The 22,531-nt window shown below is 31.8% G+C and overlaps 1 protein-coding gene and 1 non-coding gene across 2 annotated transcripts; both read right to left on the minus strand.

The window, feature by feature from the left end:
- Positions 1-346: 346 nt before the first annotated feature.
- TRNAG-GCC (transfer RNA glycine (anticodon GCC)) lies at positions 347-417 on the minus strand. The gene has a single exon. It is a non-coding gene; the product is annotated as a tRNA-Gly (tRNA).
- Positions 418-3,803: 3,386 nt separating this feature from the next.
- On the minus strand, positions 3,804-4,935 carry LOC137830012 (uncharacterized). Its single transcript, XM_068637082.2, has one exon. The coding sequence runs from the start codon at positions 4,840-4,842 to the stop codon at positions 4,249-4,251; it is 594 nt and encodes a 197-aa protein (XP_068493183.1). The 5' UTR covers positions 4,843-4,935; the 3' UTR covers positions 3,804-4,248.
- Between the last annotated feature and the right edge of the window lie 17,596 nt (positions 4,936-22,531).

The following is a 22,531-nucleotide window of genomic DNA, read 5'->3' on the forward strand; positions in this document are numbered from 1 at the left end:
GCATATGAAGAGTGTGATGATGGGTTATATGATTCTTGTTATTTGGGTGGTGCAACAAGAAGAGTGTGGGTGTGGCATGGTCTTTGGGCAAAATCATGAACATTTGGCAGTAATAATACAGTAGTGGTACTGGTATACTAACCCTAGCACTCACATATTTTTGTAAGTGATTTCAGGTTGTCTTCATCCCATTACTAACTCATTCATTATTACACCAACCATGCATTCCCTTCCAATAATAAAATAATATTTCTCTTTTAATCCACTCATTCCTGTGGGTCCCCTTTCTTGGCTTCTTCCAAACATGTCTTTGACTGTAAAAAGAAAAGGTGGCCAAAATCAATTTTGCACCAGCCGGGAATCGAACCCGGGTCTGTACCGTGGCAGGGTACTATTCTACCACTAGACCACTGGTGCCTTTTATAATATTTCTCTTTTTACAATATCAATTATTAGAATCTTGGAGTGCATGTCATGTCATGCAATCTGTGTAGGCATTGAAGTTTTATTAAGGAATTTTCGCAAGTGATATTTTATAAATATATGAGAAAGAATCTACTTCTGCAGTTGAAATTTCTTATCATATAAGTTACTAAGTATCCACGTATCAAAGTAAATATAATATATAAGTTTTAAACTTAAAATATTTTTTATTATGTATTTAAATTTTGACAAAAAAATACACACAACAAGTAGCATATACCTGATATATTTCGATTTGATGGAAAATAATCACATCATCATTTTATATATATATATATATATATATATATATATATATATAATGACATAATAAATATATAGTGTATTTCTCATTGAGAGCTAATGCCTAATTCATTAAATATGTATAGTCAGCATTTTTTTTCCCAATAAATATGCTTTTAATGGTCTATAGTTTACACTTTAGACTTAAAAGTATTTGAAATAAGAAAAATTAGTAATTCATTGTTATTATTTTTACATAACAAACAAATGTTTAACATAAATTATGATTTAAAATATTTCATGTTAATTATTGCTTATGTATATATTATAATACTATATATAATCCATGTTAGAAATCTGTTTCACACTAAAAAAACATATTCCAATAATTTTCTTATTATAATTATTCAATATAAGTCTAAAATTTTAGAAAAAAAAAACAAATTTTACGTTATAATAATTTTTTTACAAATAAGTTAGTAAAGAACAGTAAGAAAAAAGAAAAAAGAAAAAGAAAAAGAAAAGGAAAAGGAAAAGGAGAAGTTGAAGGAGGGAGTGTTAGAAGGGTGAGGTTAATGATGAATGAAAAGACGTGAAAAAGATATATAAAAGGTGAATTGAGGATTGGGATTTGATATAAGAAACTGGGCATGTGCAAGAGTAGGAGCATGACATGACATGCATTTAGAAACAAAGGTTGAAGTCCAAGTCAAGAGAAGAGAAGATCCGTCCATGGCCTGCTCTCATTTTTTCAAACATTCAATGCATTTGTTCCCTTTTCTTCTCTTCATACTTCTTTTCTTTTCCATCTTCCTATTCTTTCCAACTTTCCTTATTCACCACACAACATTTTGAGTTCAGAAGAATTTTAATGGAACTGAGTTGACTGAACAACACAGTTTGAAACATTATTATTGTATATGCAACAATCATAACTTTCAAATCAATAATACATTTAAAAAAAAAGGTAAGGTGAGGGTTTTTGGGAGAATAATCTATTAGCAAACTGGTAACAGTTGGATATATAAGATTGTTTGTATTTTTACTTGGAAAGAAAATCTACTGAAACATCCAATTACATGTAAATGAGGTGTTTTCTGTATATTTTTTCTTTTGTTTGTATGGTTATAATTTGTTGTGAAAGGTGTAGTTTGTATGGTTGTAGCTTTTAATGATGATTTTTATGATTTGCATTGCTCCTTGAAGAGGGCAGTGAACTTTTTTTACTATGTTTTGGCAGGTTTATATTCTGTGCTTAGAGAGTATGTTTTGTTTCCTTAGAATATATAAGGGTTTGGATACTTCTTTCAATTAATTTATTTATTGTTTGCTAATTAAAAAATAGGAAAAAATCTACTAAGTGGAGTAGTGTAACCTAATTAGAAAAAAATAAAATTATATATATATATTAAAATTTATGGAGATTGAGTTCATTTAAGTAAATTTAGTTGAAAATAGTTGAAATTTATTTTCCTAGTTGATTAAAATTAACGTTTTAGGTTTAAAAAGTTTACTGCTTGATTCAATCCATACTTTATAGTTGGTAAGGTCGAATTGGTCCCGTCATGGAGGGTTAATTATACATAATACTTTTTAAATACCAGCTAAAATAAGCATAAAAGATCAATTTAGAGTTCAAATCTTATAATTTATAAGAGAGAAAAGAAATGTTAGTAATTTTCCATTAATTTTAATTAATAAATAGAGTATACGAGAAAGTGCATTTCTAGAATTTCTCTCTGCAGACACATGAGGATAACATTTTTTTGTGTGTGTAAACATAAATTTTACTTTAATTTATTGTTTAATATGTTGTGATAAAAAAAGAATTTAATCAAGATCTTTTACAAATTATTTGAATTTTGATTACTGTACCGTTATGTCTACTAGTAACTAATTACTTTTAATATAAATGCACTGCTATTTTGGAACATCTCTTAGATGTTTAACTTTAATTTAATTATTGGATAAAAAAATGCACTTCTCTATTTTTAGATAGTTATTTTTTATTTCAGAACTATTATTTCCTGCTATAATACTATACTATCCTTTAAATATCTCGTTTTAATTATTGGATAAAAAAAGTGCAAGTGCTGTCTCTTTAAATAAACCGTTTAATTACATGTTTATTCAATAATAACTTACCTAGAAGCTTATTGGGTAAATTTTATTATACTGTCCATTAAAAACTTACGATAAAAAATGTATGAAAATCATATATACTGCTTTTATATAAACTTAAAGAAACAATTAAGTGCTGTATAACAAAATAAATTTAATAAAAGCCCCTTTAGAAACCTGGAAAGGACAACAGTCACATTTAAGGGATGTAATTATTCTTTCGTTGATAAAAAAATAAATATTCTGTCATGTTTTTGTATTAGCATCTATATAATCTTAACTAATATTTATGTAACATATATTTAAATTTTATAATTTTCAAAAAATAATAATACTTAATTTATATATATTTATCTTTTGCCCATAAAAAAATCATATTAGTTATTAGGTTTATGTGGTTGAAGAGGACTTGGGTTCTGAAGTATGGGGAATGTCTCCAAAGCTAAAATTCTCATCTTCCCCATTGAAAAAAATACCTCACAACATGTGTTTGAGATATATAGTGACCAAATTGCTTGTAGCTAAATTATACACAGTAGCACAGATATAATTCCACTATTAATTAAGGTTGTAAAATGATCTTATTTATCTATCATTTTTATCATATAATTTCACATGATTTCTTACATATATAAAATAAAATAAGACAAATGCATATATCTAAGACATTCTCTTACCCTTTTTTTTCTGAACAAAAAAGGTGAATAATTTTCTTTATTCCTTCGTTGCCAAGTAAACATAGAAATACCTTCATATCCAAACAGCTGAAATCAAAATAGCTTCACACTCACTCATGACTAGCTGAACTGTTTAAGCAATTATGTACTCTATATATAGTTAGTTTATACTGATCATACTCCTAACTAAGTAATCACATATCATTATCTATCTTTGAATTTGTGACAATTCGTTGTTGGAACATATACTTCAAACATTGGAAACAGAAGGAACAAGAAACAATAGACTTTGGATCAGAGTGCGTAGAGATAGAGACTTTTATTTTTACTAAAAATTAAAAAGCACACGCATAATTAACCTAATTTCCATTGCAACAGGCATGTAGATGTGCATATACATGATTTAAGTAAATTAAAGAGTAGCAAGAACTTCTGATAGAACCCTAGATATATACTAGAGGTAGATATATAGTTTCTCTAGATTGAAAACGTAAATCTCGAGTACCTTCCCTCATCAGAAATCCGAACTTGCAACCTTCCTTCAAGAACCTAGCTTCCATGCTATAGAAATCTTGCTTCTTCTGCTTCTTTCTGCTTCCAACTTAACCCATCTTTCTATACAATTGCACGACATAAATATATATATATAGGCCCGAAAGCCATAGCTTAATTCTCATAGTTATACATGCATACATACATATATATATATAAACTTTATAGCTAGGTAGTATATATATATAGTATGCTATGGATGATGACCAAGTCTAAGCTCCAAATCCAGATCGTCCTCTTCAGTGTTGTTTTGTGTCTTGTCTTTATTTTGACGTGCACATAGTGGGTTGGTGTAGAGACTCAAACCCCTTTGTCTCCAATCTTGTCCAAACAGAAGTTGAGGATCCCTTTGGTTCTCTACACACAAAACCTCACTGTATTGTACATGTGAAGGTGATTTGGCAGCACAAGCGTGTGAGGGAAAATATAATTGATGGTAGTAGTTGTAATTAATGTCTACCTCTGGATCAGGAAGAGTGGAGTAGTAACTCCCTCTTGCAAGATAGGTTGTATTTGATGATGGTGAGTATAAGCCGAGATCTGCATAGCTATTACTGTCATCAACCTTGGTTGAAGTGGAAGGAGGAAAATTGGGTTTGGCCTTGTTGGCCCTATCTTTTCTGTGTATGTTCATGTGTCCACCCAAAGCCTGTGCAGTGGTGAAGCCTCTCTTGCAAAAGACACACTCGTAGGATCTGCCAGTGCCCATCTCGTCATTCTGTTCAGATGATCGATCAATTTCTTCGCTGGAGCTTTTGGAATAATCTTCTTGGCAGCTGAATTCCATGGTGAAGGAATGAATGAATTGTTAATTGGGGTGAATATGAGGAATAAAGTGTAAGAGGGAAGAGTATTATAGAAAGGAGAAGGTGGAGAAGGTTTGAGAAAGAGACAAATGAAGGACATAGGCATTACCTAAAGATAGTGAAGTGAATGGTGTAAAGTGGAAAAGTCTTAGAACTTTGCTTCGAGATGTATTCTGTTAGCCGGCTGTGGATTCATCTCAATATCATACCAATTATATTTTTTAAATTCTGGCTTCAATTTTTTAATCTTCATTATATTTTCTTTTCATTTTTTTGTCTCCCTTTGGACTCTTCTGACTTTCATCTAGCTAAGCACCCCCTTTGCTTTCAAACCATCCCCACCTCTTCTTTCTACACGTACATAGGGATCAACATATGTGGATGAATCATGAATTTTTTCCATCAAAAGTTGTGGCTAGTACAAAATTATATTAACTTTTTAAAGAAAATGCTACTTAAACAACTACACCACATTAGAAAACACCAATTTATAATCAACTACACATGAAAAATACCGATATTTAGTCAATATAATTTCTTAATTTATAATATAAACATATCTCACTCATTCTATATATGATCTAATATTTTTTATTAGTAAAAAATAAAATGAATAAAAAAAATATTTAGGGTATTTCAATCCATATAAAAAACCAAAAAATTCTCACCCCTAAAGGTTTATGCCTTTTATGCTTGCCTTCCACACTTTTGCCAACAAAAAATTAGCTCAAAACAACTCAAACAACAATAAAAACTCTACAATCCTAACTATTAGTGTGAATCCTGTTAACTAGTTACAATAACAAGTCATAGTTATAAAGGAACCTATAGAATATAATTGCAGCAGATTTAGTCTGCTGTAAAACTGTATGTCACACAACTTGACCATATATTATAATAATAATAATAATAATAATAATAATAATAATAATAATAATAATAATAATAATAATAATAATAAAAATCTCTAACTCCTTAACACTACAAGAAAATCATTAAATAAAAATTAATTTTAGAGACAAGAAGTAATTAGTTACTATATTGACTAAATTAGACACCATTTTATAAACTAAAAAAATGGTTTCTAAATTAATTTCTATTATGGTTAAATAGTTTTTAAATTGGTATCTAATTAGCGATCAAAGTTTTTTCTACTAAATTTAGAATCTAAATAATTGATAAACATTGGTAGCTAAATACCAATTTAGAAATTATTTAACAATAATATAAATTAATTTAAAAATCAAAGTTTTTGTAGTCTCTAAAATATCTCTATGGTTAATGTAACAATTAATTATTTTTTGTTTCTAAAATTAGTTTCTATTTAATAATTTTCTTGTAATATAATATCCAACAAAAATATTTTTCATCAAAATATTTGGCCACTTCCTACTCTTATCAATACTCTATCTATGCACTACATGCTTCAAAACAAACCTAACCTTATTGCCTGGGAGCTGGAGGCCGGTGGAGGTTTTTGTTTATTAATTATATACACACGACGTTCTAATTCCATAGAAAACAAATCCAAATCTAATTTCTCTTGCTGAAATATTTTCAGAATAAACCTTAAACATTTTGATATATATTTTACAACTTTTGATAAATCGATCACCTTTTAAAGATGCCTGTGTCAACTACAAGGCTTGAAATAACTAAATCATATGAAGTTTTGTTATTTCAGTAATATAATATAACTGTTAAATACAAAATTATGGTTAAATTATACTATTGGTATGTTTTCGGGAGAATTCAATGAATGTGTAATGGAGTTTCTCCTAGTATTATAAGTTATATAATTTATAGAACTGAATTTAGAAATGGTGTTTGGTTAATCCTTTGAGTTAATCCAGTAGAGTTAATCATATAGTGATTTGTAGATGTAATTTGTAGGGCTGTTAGAACTCTTTTGTGACACTCCTAAAGTATTTATTTTAATTGATTTAATTCTCTATTCATAAAAAATATTAAATTATACAATTAGCACCTAAATTATTTTTAGTCATTATAATGTATCCTAGAATAACCCTTTTTTTGCAATTTTTTGGATTTCATTTCTCCTCAATTTGTATTGGTCAGTATATATTTTTCATTTTATTTGGAGCCTATTTAATTTTATTTCTATTATTAACATATTGGTTCTTATTTTCTACAGAATAGTTCCCCTGCAGTTTTAAACGACAAGTTATTATTGATAATTTTGATTTCTTTTATAGTTTTATATTTTCTCAATTTATACTTATATTTTTTATATTACTAAACTCTTTATATTTTTTTCCTGTCAGTTAGCTTTCTTAGTCCCTTGATTTTTTTATTTAGTTTTAGCGCATATTCACTATGATTTTAGTTTAAACTATAAAAGTTTTTCATTTTAACCCAAACTTAAGAGGAGTTTAATGATACATAAAAAAAGTAAAGGTAATAAAGTGAGAAGTTACAGAAGAATGAAATGTAATTTATCTAAATTATTATAAAAAATTAATAGGAACCAAAACCCAACTAAAAGAAGTACGTATAAGGACTAATCATTTTAACCTGATTATTTGAAAGTTTTCGCATAACATTTTAAGTTTCAAATTTGTACAATTTAGTGGTTAGTGACAAATAACTTTCAGAACATTTTAACTGTTAATTTGACGATATATATCAAACATATCTATGCTTAAATTTAACTTTTTCATTCAGAAAAATAGAAGGATAAGGATACATATATCACACATCCTAATTAACTATTTGGTTAGCTTAATGTTTTGATGTCATGTGACATCACTTAAATGCTAGAATAGTAATAACATCTTTAACAATGATCCCCTTTACATTTTAATTTGTATTTTTTTATGATTAATCAATAGCTGCATCTGAATAAAAATTTCTACTACTAAAATAATCATTAAATAAAAATTAATTTTAGAGATTAAAAAATTAATTTTAAAAATTAAAAATAATTAGTTATTATAGTGACTAAATTAAACCATTTTAAAAATTAAAAAAAATTATTAGCTTCTAAATTAGTTTTTATTATTAACAAATAGTTTCTAAATTGGTATCTAATTAGCTATCAATGTTTTAACTATCAATTATTTAAATTCTAAATTTTATAGCAAAAACCTTGGTAGTTAATTAAATACCAAATTAAAAACTATTTATCAATAAAGAGAAACTAATTTAGAAATCAATAATTTTTTAAGTCTAATTTAGTCACTATAGCAACTAATTATTTTTTGTCTCTAAAATTAATTTTTATTTAAAGATTTGTTTAGTGTACATGGACAAATTTTCTAACGCTGCTCTAAGATTTAACAAAACTTCTCTTAAGCTCTCTCTCTGTACCTTCATTACAAAACCTCTCTTAATTTTATATAATAGCATAATGGATTAGTAATGTGGAAGGAATATTAGTTTAACTCCATCAAATCCATATATGTGCATGTAATTTGGTATAGTTTTTACATTAAAAATATTACTTTGGTGTGCATGGTAATTAACATGATAAGTGAGACTGTGATTTTGAACAAAGCAAAGGTATCTATCAAAGCCTAACAGCCCCAACATGTAGCGAAAGGATTACGTTATTCAAAGACCCTCAGAAAGCAGGAAAAATTGAAGCATGGCATTAATTTTTACAGGTCCAATCTCTGTTTGATACCAAGCAATCACACGTTTAATTTTCTTCTTCTTTTGGTTCTTGAGGAGCCAATTAACTCACAGTCTAAAAGGATATTCCACGTAGATATTTGCTAGGTATGACACAGCAAAACCCTGCTCATTGAGATGACACTTAATTGGTTTACTATGGTAACTATGATCCTGTGATGGAACAGATTCTAGAGTACAGGGAAATAATTATATGAAGAAGGAAGAGAAGAGCTTCACCCTCCATTGTTGTATATGTGTGGAGATTTTTAACAGGAAGCAGTTCATATAAAATGGAAGAGAACATGGCATGTGTATGATTTGTCCTTGTCTTTTTGGTCTTGGAATTAGTGGCGACACATTGTGAAATCATCATGTCATCACAATCAACATCGTTAATGAGGAAGAAACAACCCACTTAATTAATTAGCCTAAAGCTCATATTCTATGGCTCTTTTCTTTAGGCCTATTATTGGCAATTTCATTATAGGTAATTAACATTCTCCTTTTCGTTTTAATAACAAACAAAGGCTAGCACCTAGGAGGCTTATTATATATAGTTTGTGTAATAGACTTTTTTTTCTCTTACATTTTTTTATAAGAAAAAACTCATTTATGACAATATAAAGAATACTTATATAATATTCTTATCACAATATTTCTTTCGACTACTATATATAAGTTTAGAATGATTTATAAATTCTCATTTATTATTGACCTGAAATTAAACAGTTTTATGACATTATTCTTAACTATACTTCTTGGACGGTATAGGTACTTTATTAATTTCTGGAATGATAACTAGTGTTTTACTACTTCTTTAACAAATATTGTAGGGTTATCGAATGATGCTAGCATTCCGGATACCGTCTATCAGTTTTGGACTAGTTGTGATTGGAATATTTCCTTGTCTTAACTGCAGATGCCTCATTTTTTTAACCATAACATCGTTAGGGAGGAACAAAATATTTCCAAATGGATTCCATATGAGTTTGGTCGTTTCATTCTTAAATCAACTATGACTTTTTTCTTGGAACCAGGAGTTCCCTGTGGTTATAAGAAAATTGTAGGTAAGAAGATGTTTTTATTCTGGTGTGTACATTTACATCATTTCATGTATACGAAATATATACTAGTGTAGGGAGTTTCCCTCTCCAAATTACCATCTAATTAGGTAGGGATCCACTAATCAATTAATTGCATATAACTGGATACAATATCTTACAATATTGCATACAATAATTGCGTATAATTTGATCATTATTATTTCCTTAATACTCTCCTCAAGTTGGTAGGTGAAGATCATGAACCCCCAACTTGTCTCGTAGCGTAAAAAATTGTTAGTGCCTTCATAAAAATATCTGCGAGTTGATACTGTGTCGGTACATATGAAGGACTGATTATCCCGGCTTGTAATTTTTCTCGCATAATGTGGCAGTCTATCTCAATGTGTTCATGAAATACTGGGTTTGCTGCTATATGTAATGTCACTTGATTGTCACAGAAAAGTTGAGTTGGCAAGTTACATGGCACTTTTAAATCATGCAACAGATATGGCAACCAAACTATCCCCAAACAAGTATTGGCCATCGCGCGGTATTCTACTTCCGCTGATGATCTTGATACGTTTGTCTGTTATTTTGACTTCCATGAGATAATAAAAGAACCAAGAAAAAATGCAATACCCAAATATTAATCTCCAAGTTGTCTGACAACCTCCCCAGTCTGAGTCGCAATAAGCTGTCAATGTCAGATTGTTCTCGGATGGCAATAGCAATCCTTGTCCCGGTGATCCTTTGATGTATTTTATGACTCGAATTGCGGCATCCCAATGAGGTTTCTGTGGAGTCTGTATATATTGACTTAGGGTCCGAACCGAAAATGCTATGTCAGGTCGAGTAACCATGAGGTATATCAGTCGTCCCATGAGTCGCCTGTATTTGACTGGATCCTTTAGTAACTTTCCATCGTCTGGTGTGAGTTTTAGGTATTGCTCCATTGAAACAAATCAATTGCTCAAAATTCTAATCTTGTCAGAAAACAAACTCCAACACCAAACTAAAGCGAATAAAGACCGACTAAAGGATCAAGACACTAATCAAAAGCAGAAAATGGGAGTGAGCCATGGATGGGGGCTACCGACGAAATGCCTAACCATGCATGACAAAGATTCTACACCAGCCAGGATATTCTACAGTCTAAACAAATTATTTACCTCCTCCTCTTTAACCGCACAAAAGCAACACAATACACTTCTAACCGCAATCTTGTGTCTATGTATATTGACCTTAATAACAATCCTATTTTCCAGCACCCTCCAAGTTGTAACCTAAGCTGAGAGCAAAGCCTTAATCCTCCAAAATGAATTAAACATCCTCGACCCATCCCCCTCACGGACACCTCTAAGAAGCCCATAAGCCGAGTTAACTGAGAACTCTTGAAACTTATTGGCTTTCCATACCCACCCATCAACTTTCTCCAAGACAGGGCACGAGTCGTGCATTACTCTCGAGAAGCTAACAAACCTGAGCCTTTTCCCAGTCAAAAAGACTTCTTCTCCACACCAGGTACCACTCTCAACCGTTATTTTCCCAAAATCCACTACAAGCCAATGACATATCTTTCTCGACACTCAATGAAAACAACCTTGGGAACTTAGTCTTCCCAAAACTTGATATCCTTCCCATTGCCAATTTTCTAATTTAAACAGTCTCCGAAATTACTACCCCACTTCTTCATCTTCCAAATCTTCTTCAAATGTTTTCACCAAACGAAAGCACTGTAAATACATCTATCCTCCTTCAGATTTCTCTAGCCACCATGTTTAGATTCTAAAAGCTCCTTCCATAAACCTCCCTCGAAAGAATCCAATCGCCAAATTCATTTATCCATCAAAGCCAAATTGAAGTCCTTAATGTTAACAACTCCAAGTCCTCCCTTCTCCCAAGGTTCGCAAACCTTTTCCCTTGCGACCCAAGCGATCTTCCTCCCTTCGAAGCCCCACCCCCAAAGGAAATTCCTTTGAATGCTCACTATCTTTTTTATCACTATAGCAGGTACTCCTCCAAAGTTGGCATCTTATTGTTATTACAACTTCCAAGGTCAACAATAACACCACCATCTTAAACCATAAACCCTAATCCTAAACCATAAGTCTTAACACTAACATTAAGGCCTAAACTTTAAACCCTACGTGATAAGCCTTAAACTTAAGCTCTAAGTCTTAAGCCCAACACCAAAAGTTCTAAGTTATAAGTCTTAAGCCATAAGCCATGAGGCTTAAGCCATAAGCCATAACTCCTAAGCCATAAGTCTTAAGCCATAAGCTCTAAGTCTTAAGCCCTAATTCACAAGCCTTATGTCCTGAGCCATACACTTTAAATCCTAAACCTTATATCATATGCCCTACGCCTTACACCCTATGCCCTAAACACATATAAAGGGTTATAACCTAAATAATGTAGAACAAAGGTTTCATATCATTCATAACTCCCCAAAAGTATATAAACACCCAAAATCCAAGAACATTAGTCAACATGTATGTAAAACATCATGCTAATAAATGATAAAAACTGAGACAAGATACTCGAATAAGGCTATATAGAAGCAAGAAAACTCTTTTGTAGTTAACATGTAAAATACGTGAAAGTTGATCTGTCATTGGCATGAAGAAAACTAGGAATTGACAATTAACTCTTCAACTAGCTTGGTCAAATTAGTGTCATACTCCTTCAAAGTTGGCATTTTTTTTTGTTAATACTACTTCCAAGGCCAACAATAGAACCAATATCCAAAATCCTAAACTCTAATCCTAAATCCTAAATCCTAAGCGTTGAGCTTTAAGTCATAAGTCCTAAGTCTTAAGTCAACCACCAAAAGCCCTAAGCCCTAATATCCTAACCTTGAGTCTTAGGCCCTACACCCATAAATCCTAAGTTCTAAGTCCTAAGCCATAAGCGCAAAATACTAAGCCCAAAACCCAAAGCCTAAAGGTCTACACCCTATATTCTAAATCCTACGCACTAAGTCCAAGCCCCCAAGACTTATCAAGGTTTATAAGTCATGTATAACAAAGGTTTCATGCCATCCAAAACTCCCGAGAAGTATATAAAAACCTAAAATCCAAGAACTTTAGTCAACACGTATGCAAAACATCATGCTAATAATAAAAACTTAGGTTGAGTACTCGAATAAAGCTATATAGAAGCAAGAAAGCCCTAAACTCCAAATAAAAAATAGAAGAGATAAGTCATTGTTTTATAATGAATCGATTTACATAAATTCAGCAAGATGAACATGTTTATATACTTTACAACAATATAACATTGAAAATGAAATAGTAAATCTACTAAGTTACAAATACAATTTTATAGAGCATAAGGATCAAATAATTTCTACTAACCTTCTTTCCCTCTATGGTTTCAGGAACATCACCATCTGCAATCCTTTGGACAAACCCTTCAACAATAACTTTTTTATTAAGGATTTTTTTTGTACAAAATTTGAGTGACATGATATGTTGATATATATATATATATATGTGGGTGTATATATATATGTGTGTGTATATATATATGTGTGTGTATATATATATATGTGTATATATATATATATATATGTATATATATATATATATGTATGTTCAACAAAGAATAAAATGAATAAAGATGAGACATTTAAGAGATGTGTCAATCCTTATAAAAAAAACTTGTCTGCAAAAGACCTTACAACCCTACGTCCTACACAAAAATGGTCCAAATATTGGATCCTCAATCTACTATTTGTTAATGCCTTCCCATACTCCACAAATCAATACCAACCAAAAGAACAACATCCCTCATATCATCCTCAATTTTCATGCATATGTTTTATATTTTTAACCAAAAAGCTTTTTTTTTTTTAAGTCAAAATGATTCTTGATCACCTTACCATGCATGGTTAGATTGAATACAAAAACACAACAAAATTAAAAACAGTAAAACATGCCCTTAAAAAATCAATTTAAATTATATATATATATATGTTAGCAATTAAATGCATTTTTCTGTTTTGATTTTGTTTTGATCAGTATGGGTACTGTTGACCTATTATTTAGGGATTAAGTGTCATGCATTTAGAAAAACCACCTATTATTTAGGGATTAGGTATCATGCATTTAGGAAACCACCCATGAACTCATACGTGAAGTTAGTAGGTGTAGAATCAGTTTTTCAGCTTTGATTGTATGGCTATATAGCCTATTGTCTGCACTTTGAATAAGATGTAGAGATTTCATAAAAACAGAGAAAACTTTACCTTGTGTTAACAATTGGTATCAGAGCTCCGTAATAGGGGCCTGATCCATTTTATTGAGTGTGAGAGAAACAATTGTGAGTGTGAGTGTGAGAAACAGTTGTGAGTGTGAGAAATAGTTGTGAGTGTGAGTGAGAGAAACATTTATAAGTGAGTGTGTGAGAACACCTCTGAGTGAACAAAGGAAGATGGCAGAATTGAACAACAACAAATATGTGCAACCTGCAATCCCTAGATTTGATGGGCATTATGATCATTGGGCAAAAATCATGGAGAATTTTTTCCGCTCTAAAGAGTATTGGCATTTGGTAAAGGATGGGATCTCAGTTGTTACAAATAAAACAACTGCGTCAGAAGCTGAACTCAAGGTCATGGAAGAACAGCAACTGAAGGACTTGAAGATAAAGAACTATCTATATCAGGCCATTGATCGTGAAATTTTAGATACTATCCTCAATGATGATACTTCCAAAGACATTTGGGACTCTATGAAACAAAAATTTCAAGGGTCGACAAGGGTGAAAAGAGCACAATTGCAAAGAATTTGAAATCCTGCAAATGAAGGAAGATGAAACGGTGAATGAATACTTTGCCCGCACCTTGAGAATTGCTAAAAGTATGAAGGTGTGTGGAGAATGCATGCGGGGGAACATTATTGTTGCAAAAATTTTATGGTTTATGACCCTGAAATTTAATTATGTTGTGTGCTCAATTGAAGAATCCAACAATTTGGACACTATGACAATCGATGAACTGCAGAGTAGTCTTTTAGTTCATGAGCAAAGGATGTTGTGTCATGTAGAGGAGGAACAGACACTACAGATTACCTATGAAGATAGGGGAGGACGAGGACGAGGAAGAGGGAGACAGCCAATCAACAAAGCTGAAATTGAATGTTTCAAGTGTCACAAATATGGACATTTTCAATATGAATGTCCTACCTGGGAGAAAAAAATAAACTATGCTGAGGTGGAAGATAAGGTAGATCCGGAGGATGAACTCTTGCTAATGGCTTCTCTTGATTTTAAGCAAGGAAAGACAGAGGAATGGTTTCTTGATTCCGGGTGCAGCAACCACATGAGTGGTAACAAAAACTGGTTCTCAGAATTATATGAGAACTTTAGACATGCAGTAAAACTTGGCAATGACACTCAAATAATTGTAATGGGGAAAGGAAGTGTTCAGTTGAATGTTGATGGAGTCACACATGTAATTTCACATGTATACTATGTTTCAGAACTGACGAACAATTTGCTCAGCATAGGACAACTCCAAGAGAATGACTTGTCTATACTAATTCAGAATGGGAAATGTAAAGTCTCTCACCCCGAAAGAGGACAGATTATGAATACAGATATGAAGGGAAATAGAATGTTTGCACTAACAGCTACCCATGCACCTTTGAATTCAAAATGTTTTCAAATGGAACTAGAGGAAGGATCACAACTTTGGCACAACCGATTTGGTCACTTAAGCTACAATGGTTTGAAGACACTTTCCTCCAAACAACTGGTGAATGGACTGCCTACTGTCACAGTTCTAAGAGAGATATGTACACACTGTTTGGCTGGGAAACAACACCGAAATCCTATGCCTAAGAAAAGTCTATGGAGAGCATAAAAAAAACTTCAACTTGTGCATGCAGACATATGTGGACCTATCAATCCAATGTCAAGCAGCAACAAGACGTATATTCTGAGTTTTATAGATGATTTCTCTTGGAAAATTTGGCTTTATTTTCTGAATGAAAAATCAGAAACTTGCTCACTCTTTAAAAGGTTCAAGGTGCTGGTTGAAAAGGAAACATGTGTAAGTATTGGAAGTTTGAGGACAGATAGAGGGGGTGAATCCACTTCAAATGAATTTGGTGAATTTTGTAAAAGCCATGACATACGTAGGCAGCTGACTGTATCTTATACACCTCAACAAAATGGAGTTGCTGAGAGGAAGAATAGAACAATTATGAACATGGTGCGCTCTATGCTGATTGAAAAACATGTTCCTAAAATATTTTGGGCTGAAGCTGCAAGGTGGTGTGTCATATTCTCAATAGAAGTCCTACAGTAGTTGTACAAAATAAAACTCCAAAAGAAGCATGGAGTGGAGTGAAGCCTATTGTTGATTACTTTCGAGTATTTGGATGTTTGGCTCATGTCCATGTACCGGATCAACATAGAGTAAAACTGGATGATAAAAGCAAGAAATGTGTTCTTCTAGGAGTAAATGATGAATCAAAAGCATACTGATTGTTTGATCCCTTCAACAAAAAGATTTTAATCAGCAAAGATGTGATTTTTGAGGAACAAAAGGGTTGGAATTGGAAACAAAATACAAAAGAACATCAGCAAGATATTCTAAAATGGGGAGATAATGAAGAGTACGTGAGTGATTCCAAAGAGCAGTCTGAAGAAAACATTGTAGAAAGTATTGGTGCTCAAGAAACCGAGGATAGAAATGAAGATGTTGAGAATAGTTCTACAAGTACTGATACAGATTCTAATGACTCTCATATTATTAATTATGAGACTCCAGTTGAAGGGAGGGGTAAAAGGAGTAGGACGAAAACCAGTTTGGATGAAAGATTACGAAAGAGGAGAAGGTCTATCAGATGATAATGGCCTAAATGTAATGATGGTCACCGAGGATGATCCAATCTCATTTGAGGAAGCGGTTAAGAGTGAGAAGTGGAGAAATGCAATGATGAAAGAGATGGAATCAATAGAGAAAAACATGACTTGGGAGCTAACTGATATGCCAAAAGGAGTAAAGCCAATTGGAGTCAAATGGATCTTCAAAACTAAATTTAAAGAGACTGGAGAAATTGATAAGCTCAAAGCCATGTTAGTAGCTAAAGGGTATGTGCAACAATATGGAGTGGATTACACAGAGGTATTTGCCCCGATAGCCAGACTTGACACAATTCGCTTAATACTTGCTATAGCAGCCCAGTATAGTTAGAATGTGTTTCAGCTAGATGTGAAGAGTGTCTTTCTTCATGGTGACCTTAAAGAAGAGATCTATGTGCTGCAACCAAATGGTTTTGTGAAAATGGTGAAGAAGAAAAAGTGTACAAATTAAAAAATGCATTTTATGGCCTTAAACAAGCACCGAGAGCTTGGTACAACAAAATTGAAGCTTATTTTGTTCAAAATGGATTTGATAGATGCCTTTGTGAACATACATTGTTCACAAAATCAAAGGAGGGAGATTTAGGCAAAATGAGATACTTTCTTGGTATTGAAGTTATGCAGAACTCAAATGGAATCTTCATATGTCAGAAGAAATATGCACAAGAAATATTGTCACGGTTTGGCATGGAAAACTGTAATGCTGTAAAGAATTCAATTGTTCCAGGCACAAGATTGTCAAAAAATGATGCAGGAACCAAGGTTTATGTCCAGTCCCACTGAATCTCACTGGTTTGCAGCCAAAAGAACATTAAGGTACTTAAAAGGAACAACTGAACTAGGTATCTACTACAAGAAAGGGAAAATGCAAAGATTGTAGCATATTCTCATAGTGATTTTGTTGGGGATATAAATGATAGAAGAAGCACTTCTGGATTTGTGTTTTATTTGGCTCTGGAGCAGTCTCATGGTCCTCAAAGAAACAACCAGTGGTTACATTATCCACCACAGAAGCTGAGTATATAGTTGTTGCATCTTGTACGTGTCAATGTATTTGGATTAAAAGGATGTTGGAGAAGCTGAGCCTTGAAGAACAGAAAAACATACTGATTTTCTGTGACAACAATTCCACGATACAATTATCAAAGAATCCAGTGTTTCATGGGAGGAGCAAACATATAGACATTAAATTCCATTTTTTAAGAGACTTAGTGAAAGATGGAACTATCAAGTTAAATTACTATAGCTCACAGATTCAAGTTGCTGATATAATGACAAAGCCACTCAAGTTAGAGCAATTCTCAATGCTGCGTAGGATGTTAGGCATGTTGGAAGCTTCAAAGATAAATTAAATGCCACTGCATCTAGTTTAAGGGAGGGAATTGTTAGCAATTAAATGCATTTTTATGTTTTGATTCTCTTTTGATTAATATGGGTATTGTTGACCTATTATTTAGGGATTAAGTGTCATACATTTAGAAAAACCACCTATTATTTAGGGATTAGGTATCATGCATTTAGGAAACTACCCATGAACTCATACGTGAAGTTAGTGGGTGTAGAATCAGTTTTTCAACTTTGATTGTATGGCTATATAGCCTATTGTCAACACTTTGAATAAGATGTAGAGATTTCATAAAAACAGAGAAAACTTTACCTTGGGTTAACAAAACAAAAAATAAAAATAAATAAATAAAATAAATAAATATATATATATATATATATTCTCAAACCACTTTTGAATTGAATAAGATTTAAATTTTTAATAAATATTTTTTTTTTAAGTGAAAATGTACGTCTCTCATTTTTTTTTTATCTTTAGAGAATTTTCTTTGAAAAAGAATCATAATTATTTTTTTAATAATTTTTAGGTTTTTTTTTAGAGTTTCTGCTGCAAGGATAGAAGGAAGAACTCCATGTTCTACCGTATATGTATGTACGAGGTATATACATCATTCATTTCTTCCTTTTTTTCATGCACGTGCGTGTAGAAAAAACCACTTTGTCGGTTTATCAGTCAGTGGTGAATTCCACAGTAACTTTTATGGTTCCAAGTCCTACGTAGTGACGTGTACTTACGTCAAATTGCCCGAGGCACCAAAAACCCATTTAGAAAGAATTCCCCAATAATGTCCGTAGTCATGTTCTGTTTTAATTTATATTTTACATACATATGAAATATGAGGAGGAAAAATAATGATACAAGTGAAATGATATAGATCATGAATATTTAAATTTAATAAAGGATTTCACATATTCAAAAAAAAATTATCGATAAATAATTAAATAAATAAGTATAAAGTATGTGAGGGGTATTTCAACCCTCACTAACTTTACAAGCTTCATTCTTATATGTTATTTGTTTCTCTCTGGAAGAAAAGGTTGTTAATGCAAATACTAAAAGCATAAAAATGTTTTTAACTTTTTAAGTGTTGTAAACATTGGAAAAAGATTTTGTGTTTTGGAGAGTTTAATCTAGTTTCGATGTTTGTGGATGTTTTGGGAAACTATTAGGTTATACACGGATCTTTATGGAAGAAATCATCAAACTTAGTTTAATTATGAGATAAGTTGACTTTAATTCACGGTTGTTAGAGGATTAGAGAACTAAAATCCTCTTATTTATAAGACTTTTTATAATGGATTGGAGTATCTTTACTAATTTTATGTCGATAAAAAACAAAATCCTTAGTAATTTCATTTATTCTATTTTGTTATTGATAAAAAAAAAAAAACACTAAAGAGAACTACACCATTTTTATTTCAAAACTAACATAGAATAGTTTAAAACCTTGTTCACACCCTAGCAACCCTAACAAATTGGATTGTGTTGTGTGTTCTATTCTCTTTTATTTTCTGTTGATAAATCAAATTCCTTATTCCGTTTAACAATGCTAAGAGACAATCCTTTCTTATCAAGTAAAAGCGACAAGATTCCTATATTTTGGCCTGCTCCCGTTTAGTTCCAATCACAGATTAAATAACAAATATACACTCAGAAAACAATTTGAAACGACGGTAACTTGCAGCTACTTCCAAGTCATTAGTTTTAAGGATACCAACAACAAATTAATTTCACTATTAAAGTTCTAATTAAAACAACCATTCATACTTACATTTTTTTATCGATAAAAAAAATAAATAAATAATAGAGGTATGTGAGGGATACCTCAACCCTTATACAAGAAGTGTATACAAAACAAATCAGTACGTTCTCTACCCATAAATAAAACTGTTATTTCTCATCTCACTACTAATTTTTATATTTTTTATGGATCTCATACAAACTAAAGATTCAAGACACTAATCAGAATAAGAGAAACATGATAAACGTACATTCAATATCACCCAAAATCAAACCTTCAACTGCATCATCGAGAAAATCTTTGAATGGTCTATGTGTCTGTTCCTGAATATCCTTTTATTTCTATGTTTTCACAGTTCTCCTATACCTGTTATCCACACACTCCACAAAATCCAATTAATTACTTCCCTTTCTTCCATCAGTCTAAAACATACTTACATTATATTCTTCTAGTTGCTTGAAACCAGTATATTCTGGCTTTATTCCCAAACATATGGTTAAGATGAGTTAAAATTTGGTAGTCACTATTTTAAAGCTAAGCTATTTCATTGATTTTCATTTAGATATTATATAGTGTTCAGGCTTAATCAGCCAGAAACTTTCAAGAAGTGACGAGAGACACAAGACAAGGACAATGACAAGAAAATGAAAGACAACAACGCAAGTGTCAAGGATTTTCCTACCAAATTTCCCTCTTTTGTTTTAATATTTTCTTACAATGTTTGTTTGCTTGGCGTTGTTAATTAGCCAAAAAGCAGGTTAAGTAGGGATGAGATGGTATGTTCTTCAATCTTTTCCTTAAAATTGCATTATATTACTTCAATTGCTTAATTAATTCACTGTAGTAACAAATTCTACAGTTATAATGAACTTACTATAATGTCTTTTCCTTTGGCAATAACAAGTAAATGATGTTTCATAGGTCACCATTCTTTTAAACCCTAAACAAGATCTAGAATACATTGGTCATGGTCAGAAGTCAATACCGAGTGGCTTCAACGTCCAATATTGAATCAATCAACCATGCATTATTATATTTTTTCACTGAGAACAAAAAAAAAATGATCTTTTATATTTCCGTGTAGAAGAAAGACGAAACACAAGTCTAAAAAGACAACATTAAAAAACATGAGAATGTAGAGAGTGGTCCCACAATTGTTTATTTAATTTCAAGCATAAGTATACGTACTGAAAGGAATTTTTGACGTATAAACTTTTGTCGATGGATGCGGATATTCCTTGTTCTATTTAATAAATTCCATGTCTATACAAAAATCAATGCTTACTTTCAAACATCTTACTATTATCATTTAAATAATAATATTTTTTTTAATAAGCAGAGAGGAAATGAGTACAAAAAAAAAAGTCCAAAAGGATTTACAGCATAATGAAAATCACTCATCAGCAAAAACATAACTCAGGATAAACATCAGTAACATTTTTCCACAGGTCCAGCTACAATGAAATTGCTATCCTTGGCATTTTGCTGCACTTGTCAACATAGTAGCATAACTAGCATCTCCAGTGAACTTCTCCAATCTGTGTACACAGAAAAATTCTTCTGATTCCCTAACTAATATAAAATGAGACTACTCAAACGAACCAATTTCACTGTTGTGAGTCATTCCTCATCACTGCCTCATAAGAACATTAAGCATAGTACAATGTTTGAGAAAAAGAAAAAAAATTGTGAAATAAAGAAGAAACACTATGAAGAAGTTTGGAGAGAAAATTAGAAAACAAAAAATAATTGTAATAATTTTAGAAGTTTCTAGAAGGTTGTTACTATGTGACAGAGAGGCTTAGACACATGTGATCGAACCCCTAACTGAATCGGTCACCCAAAATTAAACCCCAGTTGGTTAGAATAATATGGATAATGGTCCTTTGGTGAGTGCAACAGGGGTATAAATAGGCAAATACATATTTTTGGGTATTGTGGGGTGGGGCAGAGTGGTGTTTTTAAGGAGCAGAATTGATTCCATAGTTATAAGCAGTTGCTGTTTTTTGTTTGTTTTGTTTTAGGGTTGTGTTGTGTATAGAGGATTGCGTGGTACAAAATGAAGGCAAATGTAACTTGACAAATGCAGTTGGGATTTACCCCATAGTTATCTCTGTTTGCTTCACTTGCAACTTAGCAAGTACACTATTAATGCATGCATACCCATAATTACATCTCAGTGTAGCCAACCTAAAAGACTTTGAATTGCAAAATCGATTTCACCTAATGCACATCATTCTACAATCAAATTCTTCCTGCACATAATTTCTTATCACACCCCATATTTTAGAAATTCCAAAATACTATATTTCGAATAGTATAATACAGAATAATTTTTTTAAAATATTTGAGATTGCATTATTCTGTGGATTGTGGAATCCAAAATATTAAAAGCGTGATGTGACCGTGCATCTCCTCAATTGAGTTAATTAATAGTTGCATCTTCAACCGCGTGTGCCTCTTTGAGATCAACCAATTTAGGTTCTTGATGAATCGTTAACACTGAATTGTATGTGTCCAACTTGGTATGATGATGCAACCTTCTGATGTAGCTCTTATTCAGCCATGCTTTCTCCTCTTCCTTCACCTAAAACTCTCATATCCCATCTTTCATTAGTTCTAACATTCATGGTGTGTTGTTATTGCCTGTGCATATGCCATTTCTTGAACCTTTCTCCTACATACATTCAAAGTTTTAGCTCGTTCACCTGCTGCTTCTTCTCTCCTCTTATTCCATGTTCTTCCATTTGCAACCACTACTTCATGCTCGATATTTTGGTTCCAAATCTTATTTGGCTGTTTCTCCAGCTCTATTTTGTTTCCCATTCCTTGGAACCTAACAAGCTAAATGTTCCCTTGCCTTTGTCGATGATGATATTCAACTTCTTTATATGCACCACACTAGTGTGCCAAATATGATTTCTTTTAACCACGAGTCAAAATTGTGTTAGGTTACACTTAGGATTGTTATGAGCATAGTTTCAATACCTATCCACTTACTTCAAATTGTCTTTAGTAGACAATCTATATAT

This window comes from Phaseolus vulgaris, chromosome 7 (assembly GCF_051622355.1).
Source record: "Phaseolus vulgaris cultivar YP4 chromosome 7, ASM5162235v1, whole genome shotgun sequence".
Classification (NCBI taxonomy): Eukaryota; Viridiplantae; Streptophyta; class Magnoliopsida; order Fabales; family Fabaceae; genus Phaseolus; species Phaseolus vulgaris.